The 9,141-nt window shown below is 45.2% G+C and overlaps 1 protein-coding gene across 3 annotated transcripts in view; it reads left to right on the forward strand.

Annotated features, from left to right (window-relative positions):
- The window catches only part of Gel (Gelsolin), a 109,207-nt gene extending 100,610 nt beyond the window's left edge, over positions 1-8,597 (forward strand). Inside the window, exons 17-20 of one of the 3 annotated variants that reach the window (XR_012825990.1) lie at positions 213-323; positions 2,717-2,842; positions 4,802-4,865; positions 7,258-8,597. Coding sequence is in view for 2 of the 3 variants with exons in the window: in XM_075680792.1 (XP_075536907.1) it covers positions 213-323; positions 2,717-2,842; positions 5,558-5,596; positions 7,258-7,305 (324 nt within the window). In the remaining variant the exon portion in view is untranslated. Of the gene's footprint in view, positions 1-212; positions 324-2,716; positions 2,843-4,801; positions 4,866-5,557; positions 5,597-7,257 lie in introns of all 3 variants that reach the window. The other 2 variants (XM_075680792.1, XM_075680793.1) reach the window with 2 other exon arrangements.
- The last annotated feature ends 544 nt before the right edge of the window (positions 8,598-9,141 follow it).

Genomic DNA, 9,141 nt, shown 5'->3' on the forward strand with positions numbered 1-9,141 from the left:
TTTTCATATTCCTATTTCGTGCTCATTTAGCAAGAACCTCTACGCGCCCTTATGCGCGGGTTTCGCAGGTACCGTGCAGTCGCTTTGCTTTCGAAGGGCGAAGTAATCTGCAAGATAAACGTACTACGTGAGCCGAGAGGCTTATACTCCCTAACGAAGTGAGCTCGAGCGAGCTTTGCGAAGTCGTAATCGATCGCTGTATTATGTCGCAGGATCTGGACGTGAACGACGTCATGATGCTGGACAGCGGCGAGGAGATCTACGTCTGGATCGGCAAAGGCTCCACTGAGGAGGAGAGGACCAAGTCGCTCGAGGTGGCCATGGTACGGCGCCAGTTCTTTTTTTTTTTCTTGTTGCCATTTCTTGTACGGATTCTTCACGGCCTAATTTCAGCTAGTGCATGGCTACCTGGGGCTATTAGTTGAGGCGCTGCCACGCTACAGTAGCTGGGTTAGAGCCCTTGCGTCTCCATCTCTCATAATGTTGTTATTAACATTTATTGTTTTAGCGCGGCCCTTCCAGTGTTCGATTTCGTTCCGCACTTCCCGCCGCTTGTCGGCGAATATCCTGCTGCTATTTCTCATCTCACAAATAAACAAGCTTCACCGAAAAACAGGAAATGACGCGCGTGTTCTCAGGTATTGCGGTATGTAAAAGTGCTTTTAGAATGACAAAAATTAATTCCTAGTATTTCGCTATGCAGTTTGCTAGAGCTTGCGTGCAACTTTTGTGTGCGACTCATCACATGGAATGTCTTGGTTTACCCTTGTCTCTATATTTGTTATATGCACATGCTATTGTGTACGTTGTAGAAGTTTTGTGCACTGACTTTGCTCATCACTTATTTAATGAGCTCGCTCGCTCTCTCACTCGCAGCTTTTTAGCATGAAGCTGTTCATTTTACCTATTACAAGACAGCTGCTACATGGTGGTCTATTTTTCATTACAAGCACATATAAACAGAAAAAGATAAATAGGAGTGGAAAGGAAAGAAAAATTTTCCAGAGTAAATGTCCGGTCGGCTACTCATGCGTGCAGGGAATTTTAGAGATGCCAACGTCATAAATAATTGGAAGCATTACACTAATGTTAAGAAACGGCATATCAATGCATAAAAAGGGGGAAGATCCACCAGTTTACTGTTTACTGCATATAGCTTGATGCTAAAGATTTTATATGACGCACTGTCTACTAGATTGTTAAAGGTAGCTTTACGTACCATAGAAGGCACATTAAATCGTTAAGTTAGCAATGAGGCTGAAATCATGTAGCGCTTACGACAACTTATGCCTCTTCAGCTTACTCTTTGCTTAGCGAAGTTTCTCATCATAGAAATTTTACCTCAAGACAGCGAAGGTACAAATTAACAGTATAACTTCAATGAATTAGGTGATTAAGAAATAGGAAGAAAATAGCACCCCTCCTAGTTAATGTCCATGAAATAGAAAAACAAATGTTAATATACTAAAAATAGACCTTCTCACTTCTAAAAACATAACGAAGACACAGGTTGACAAAAGAAAACTACTTTAGGATCCCGGTAAATATGCATGTGTATGTGTTTATGTAGAGGCGCAAAATTAATTAGTCTGTATAGTTTAGTTGCTTGTTGAAACCAGTCATCAGCTTGCGCTGAAAATGCATAAAAATGTGCCTCCTATTTTGCAAGCGCTTCGACATTTTCACTCATGCTACTGAATCACTAAAATGATCTCAGCGACACCGTTCGTGCAGGCGATCAACCAGTCATACGTACCACTTCGCGTCACACCAGCCGCAAGAGAGAGAGAGAAAGAGAGAGAGAGAGAGAGAGAGAGAGAGAGAGAGAGAGAGAGAGAGAGAGAGAGAGAGAGAGAGAGAGAGAGAGAGAGAGAGAGAGAGAGATAGAGGAAAGGCAGGGAGGTTAACCAGAGGGGAAGATCCGGTTTGCTACCGTACGCTGGGGAAAGAGGGGAGGGGAAGGTAAAGTGATAACATAGTAGAGATGAATAAAGAAAGGAGCACAGACATACAATCACAGTTGGTCACTGTCGCCGCACACTGTCACCGCACCGCACAGTAGCACTTGCAGCACTATAAACATTTGTTCATGCTACAGCCGCTTGTCCAATTCTGTAGCCCTTAAATACTGCAACAGTGACCTCGTCGCCCTCTGCTGCGATGGCTTGTGATGGCGGCATCTTAATATAACTTCCTCTGTTAGAGGTCTTCGGTCAAAGCGCCCTACCGCGTTTGCGAGCGATCGTCTCTGTACATTATAGCGAGGACAGTCACAGAGAAGGTGCTGAAGAGTCTCCTCGTTACCACAGTTATCACGCGAGTCGTCGTCGGCCCATCCGATTCGGAAAGAAAAAGACTTGGTGAACGCCACCCCTAGCCATATTCGACAAAGCAGGGTAGCTTCGCGAGGGCAGAGTCCAGCTGGAATGCAAAGGCGTAGAGAAGAGTCTAGGTTGTGCAGCCGGTTGTTTTGAAAACCAGCCACAACTTTTCAATTAAAATAACGGTGTTATCCATGTCTAATGAAATATCGACACTTATGGTATCCTCGAATGTTACTGACTTTCCAGAGACCGCCTTGCAGGCTCTTTGTTTACACCTGAAGCTGGACACGTATTCCGAGGGAGACACATCGGCTCAGGGCTGAAGCAACTTCCTGCGTTCACTTCTGGATTTCTATGCAGTTTGTTGACGTAATTTGGAAATCGATTCGCAGGAGTACGTGAAGACGGACCCAACGGAGCGAGATCTGAACAGCACTGCCATCATCACCGTAAACCAGGCGCAAGAGCCGGATGCATTCACGGGACTCTTCGACCACTGGGACGCCAACCTGTGGGAGGTATGCAAGCTGTTATTTTTGCACATTGTGCCAGGATTTATGCGTAAATGCTCGCGAGTTTCTCTATACGCACGTGCAAGTGGAATTAATTGTTCCGCGCGAGAAGATACATAAGGCCCCGATCAGGCGAAGCTAGGGTGCTATTCTGCATATGGTTGAGTTTCGCTGTATTATCAACTTCTGCAGTGGCGACGTTTCGAGCCAATCAGAGAGGCCACAGAAGCCCTGTGCGCCAATCAAAACTTACAAGATGGTTAATTCGACAATGCGGCGTAATTTGACTGTGGCCAGGATACCAGCCTTGGACGCTAGTGCCTTCAGCATTCAGTATCGTTGCGCAAGGATATTACATACGCGGTATATTTTAGACGTTTCGAAAACCGTTACAGTCAGAATGAGCTATCTTATTTCTCACGCTCACGCTCAGATAGCGTGTACATTGAGGCAGGTATTGAAGAATTTTGAAAGTATGATCTTTCAACGTGTTTTTTATGACGTTTGCCTGTTTTCCTATTCGCCTCCAGAGATACAACTCTGCCTGCTCAATATCCACAGCCAAATCCTTGTGAGAATCAGAAAATACTAATTTAGAGAACTGTGTGACTGAAAAAGAAACATAGTATAGTAAGAAATAAAGAAAAAACAATTTCGCCCGTAATGTGACGCAGTAATTAGTGCTATATTATACGCAGCGTATATAAAAGACGAACGCGAAGAGAAGACGACAACGCAGGTAGCACAACTGCCAATCTAGCAATCTAGAAGTGGAAATTGTGAAGCTTCCAGCCCAGGGGGGAAAATGTTAGTTGATCTATGACTGACTAAAAATTAAATTCTGGGGTGTTACGTGCCAAAACCCCGATATGGTAATGAGGCGCGACATAGTGGTGAACTCCGGAATAATTTTCACCGCCTGCGTGTCTTTAACGTGCACCTAAAGCACGGCGCACGGGCGTCCTTTCGCCTTTCGCGCGCCCGTCGAAATGCGGCCCCGTTGGCCGGGATTTGATCCCGCGCAGTTGGGCTTAGCAGCACGACACTGAAGCCACTACGCCACCATGGCAAGTGTCTCATGGGTGGCACAGGGTGGCCTTCTTTTCCTGCTCGTCTGTGTGCGCAGTTACTTCATGCAAACATAAACCGACCGGCCTGTGTTCGCACTTTCAAGTGTTTTATGTAGAGCTCTCGTCGCATGAGACTGCTAAGCGCATGCTGTTTGTTTCAGTGTCAGTTCCACTACTTATTGGTGGATATTAACCATTTATATCCCGTAACATTGATGTAACTACAATAGAGTGAATGTGCATGAGATAAAGCCTAACAGGATTCGCATGATGTAGATTCTAACAAGTAGTTTTCAGTGGCACTTTCAGTCGTACGTTTTTTATAATCATTGGAGTGCCGTTACAAAACTGCAATGGTAGCTGTCCACCGCAATGTTCACATATCCGGAAAACCGAAGTGCAACTTGTTAACTAAACAATAGAGTGTCGTGAAATGTCGATTAACGACTAACGACAGAGTACACGTTGCAGTTTCATGTGTGTACCCGCATGTACGTGAGTGCGACAGCAGCGCACCGTCTTTCGTGGCGGTGGCGGCTCCTAGCGTCGCGTTGATGAAACACAGGGTCGTATTGCCCATTTCTGTCGGACGAATGCTCGTCGGCGGTGAACGTCTGGGAGCGCATCTCTGTCTCCTGAAGCGGCGTTCAGCGACTTACAGAAATCATTTGAAGGTTACTTCTTATTCGTTGTCGACATTCTGAGTGTATTAATATTAAGCCCGTTTACGTCAAACGGGATGTGATAAAAAAATAAATAAAGGATGTCATCCGCTGCTGGCGCATTCACGTAAACGTCGATTGAGACCTGTCCCCGGTGCTGACAGCATTTCCAATGCGTTTTTTTTCTTTCTTCCCGTTCACTCGTCCTGTCTTCGCTGGCGGCCGCACTGAAGAGCCGATAAAAAAAACGGCCTCCGGTCGCTGCGCCAATACCAAAAATCATTGTTGGCATGGCCCGTACGTACGTTGGGTTCTAACTCCACCGGCCCAGTCCGGTTCGCCTCGGCTTTGCCACTAACTCTCCACGCTGCTTACGCAAAGAAAACGAGCGCTGAAAAACACGCCTGGAAGCAGTCAGGTGAATTGTTGTCGTGGCTTCAAGTTATGGCAAATATATTGTGCCGCTGAGATATTAAAGTTTTTTTTAATTTCTTTTTTTCTTCTTGCCATTTCGCATGAAACGGCCTATATATGCTAATTTTGATTTTTTTTTGCGGTCTTGATACAAAATCTACCTTTTTCCTGCAGTCAATCAACACACGGCGCCTTAACTAACGCTGGTATCAAAATCGGACGTGCAATTTTAGCGCTCATTCTCTTTAACTCACGCGTACTGACTGATACGTGCAATTTTATTTTTTTCGAGCATCGCATGTCGTTCGAGGCTGTCGTTCCCATGCGACTGCTTGGCTTCTCGTTTTGCTTCCTTTTAAGACAAATGTAATATGTTTAGCAGCATTCCGTAGTGGTACCAGTCACTTTGATGCTTCGATGTGAGTGGCGACTTGAAGTAAGCGTTCTGCTGACGTTATAGACAAGTTATACCGCCCGTCATCGATGCAATGCATGGCGTCGAACCTGTAACTATGAACTTAGTATGCAAGACAAAGCTTTCCTTACATCAGCTCAATTTTGCGATTTCTCCTTAGGAGCACCACAGCCGACGCGTGGAGGTGAAAACGGAAGAAGTATATATAGCCGCTTTCAATTTGGGGTTCACACACACACGTGGTCACTTCGCATCCCTGCAGTTGGACACAATGCATGCCCATCTGCACGAACTTAATGTCTCGCATGGGACGTTCATGTGATTGCCTTGAGGCTACGATCACCAGCAGTGCAATGTGCCTCTGTACGAAACGCATGGACATCAACTTACTGGGCTGATCCGCTCCCCCTCCCCCCAACTCATGCATCGATATTTAAATAATTATAATTTATTTCAGCAGCTTGCATTACAGGTCGCGGCATGATGTCGATGTTTTATAAACTCTTTTTTTTTTCTAATTAGCCCTCCCACACCCCTCACCTTTTCCGAACCTGATGTCCTTTTTTTTTCGGCGCTTAATATAAACGAAGGAAACCGTTCTATATTCGTGGTTTTTATACGGCTGCGTGAAACATTGGGGGCACTGCATGTTTCTCGACGCGCAAATTGTCAAGGTTGTTAAAGAGGGACATTAAAGTGGATGTCAGTTTCTAATGCACGTAACTTGTATGCATGCTGTAATAAATGTCACAATTGGCTTTTATACGTACGTCGTCGGCAGCTGGGAAAGTACAAAATGGCTTTAACGAATTCGCGTTTTCCGAGAAGTGAGCGTTCATATGAGCGTATAACACGCTAATCGCGATGCAGCTAGGGGAATATGAATTTGAGTGTGGAAGCGAATAAACAGAATGTAACATCTTCTCTGGTGTCCCTCTATTTCGTCCGTTGTGTCGTGAACCCGTCGCGAAGTAATCTAGGCTAGAAGGCTTTAGCAATTGAGCACTTTGCAGAACATGTTCGCCGGGAAAACTGCACACGCTTAGTACGCTTGCTATTCGCACGTCTTGCTGTTTTCACCTCGCACAACTGAGCACAATGGCTTGCGTTTCGCAAGCGTCTAGCAGGTGAGTCAGCTCTAAATTATGTTAAGCAAGACAACGGATTATAATTACTGTGACGATGGATGGAAAGCGCGTTATAGTATATGCTCCTGTGTAAGCTCTTGGCTGAACGTTCCTTAGAAAAGCTAGGTGCGTTTCAAACTCCACTGTTATGATAACGGTACACGTTTCGCAGCAATGTTGTCAAATTATATATATATATATATATATATATATATATATATATATATATATATATATATATATATATATATATAAAGAAATAAGGTTGTTTTTAGTAACGCTTGCACGTCCAAATGTGATAAGAAGTCCCGTCGATTCTGCAGGATTGGGCGACTGGCCGTTCGATTAGGAGAGGGTTACTCTGCGTGCGTGCTGTATTGAAGAAGAGAGTGAGAAAAAAAAAGTGGACGCGATCGCGAGGGTAGGCAAATTTAACATGAGTTCATACGTTCTTTCAGCTAACTGTTATGTATTACAGCTATACACGCGTAAATATTACTGCAGCTGCCTGCAACAACGCCTCGTAATATTATTATTTTACTCTTTAACCGAGGTAGAAGAGTGAACGTTCGCTTCATTGAGAACAGGCTGGGCTGACGTCTGGTCACACACTCGTTACGCATGACTCACCTGCGTAGCACTGCATGTCAAAAGGATTGTCTGCACCCGACGAAGGTGCCCGGTTCAGGTTTCTAACGCTCTTTCGTCGGGTGGCGTCGCGTTCATCTTTCAGAACATACCCACGTACGAGGAGCTTAAGCGCCAAGTGACCCGACTCTGAGCCTCGGGGGCCGACGGAAGCCGCCGCCCGGAGCTTCGCCCAAGCGACGCCTTTCGATGCACCTGTTGGGCAGCGAGAGAAAAAGCTGTCCGTGCCCGCTCGGTGCCGAACGGTCCGCGACGCTCACTCCTCCCTGCACTCCGCACTTTTCCTCCTCCTTTTTCTTTTCTTTTTTTTTTCTTTTCAGAGTCACATCCGACAGGCGACTTTTGCCGTCCAAGAAGGCCGTTGCGCTTCGCACCGAGTCAGTGTTATCGAGAATGAGTACGTCCGCAGATCCCACAACCGCGTCAGAAATCCCGTCCGCTAACTTCTCGAAGTACTTGAATTGTGAGCGCATGTTAAAGGGGACCATAGGATTCGTTAGTGAGCATAAATTAGCTAGCTTGGCCAGTTGGTGTGCCTTGTCTGACAAACCCGGCGCCAAGTAAAGGCGACATCATCTCCTAAATACCATACAAAAAAAAAAAAGGACAGAAAAGAGCGTGCAGAGTGAGGGTTGCAGGTAGACACAGCCAAACAGGAGTGATGGCTTTCGTGTGGAACTACCAGGAGTTTTCGAGGTGTATAGAGCAGTGGCTGCCTCAGGCGTGGCCTCTGTGATCGCCTGCACGCGGTATCTTGGAGGCCATTACTAAGGGTAAGAAATTGGGCGCAATTTCACATGCAGCACTGATATCGCCGCTGGTTCTTACCGGCAGTGCAAAACAATGTTTCCTCATGGTTCAAGTCGAGTCACTGCAGTTTTCGACCTCGCGTCTACTTGATAAACCACGGCTTGAATTTTTAGTGCAATTTTGTACTGTGCATTGAAAAGCTTTTGTTTCGAGCAAATTTTAGTGTAAAGTATATTGTGTCCTTAACGCATCCTGAGAGAATGAACAGCGTGAGGTTTTTTTCTTTTTGTCTTGCGAATTGAAGTGGGGCTGCGGTCGTGTAGCGTACTTACGTAACCATATCTTTCTTTGCGCAATGTGATTGCCAGTCAAATGCAACAGCCTTTAATATGTTACTTTTCCGAACAAAACAAATCACACCGCCTTTGCAAACTCTGCCACCGTCTTTCGCGTGCGCTAGTATATTTACCTTTGCGCTGTGTGTATGATGAAGAGCACTTTGAATGAGTCGCGACGTTCTGTGTGGCATTCTGCAAGATACATAAACTCTTTTGATGCACTTGTGTATTATTCAAAGTGCCGACGTAAATTATGTGACAAGCGCAAATGTGTTATTTTAGTATGCTTTGTACTTTTTTCAATTTTTATTAAGAAATAAAGCATTGAATGTTATCAGAGTTGCCTTGACGTTTGCTGGGTGACATAAGTGTTATTGCAGCGACATCCCTCTTCTCTCTTTCTTTTTTCTCTCTCTCTCATTCTCGGAACGGATACCGAGATGTTAGTGACGCAGCGGGAATTGCGTGCGACTTCAGAGGAAAATTCTTGTAGAAAGTGCTGACGAGTATCAGTCTTTCTCGAATGATGGCCATATAAAATACCATATAAAACTTTCTATATAGCATCAACAGGCACGTACCTGTTTCAACCAGTGCTAAATGCCACGCACTGAAACAAACCGTGCCTGTTATTGTCACGGTGACATTTTACCGGCTTACTTACTGCAAACCAGGGACAATATTTGCGCATATTGTACACTAGTTATTCTGCAGCTGAGGGAAGATCAGTAGCTGGTATCCTGCTCGGTACTAACGTCTCGTTCATATGCGCGTGCATAAAATTTACAAATGAGGCACACCTATGAACAAACGTAGACAACACGAATAAACGTTTTGCGCAGACGCTCAAGGCATCATAAACCTTCTGAAAACGTGCAACA

Source organism: Dermacentor variabilis, chromosome 2 (assembly GCF_050947875.1).
Source record: "Dermacentor variabilis isolate Ectoservices chromosome 2, ASM5094787v1, whole genome shotgun sequence".
Lineage (NCBI taxonomy): Eukaryota > Metazoa > Arthropoda > Arachnida > Ixodida > Ixodidae > Dermacentor > Dermacentor variabilis.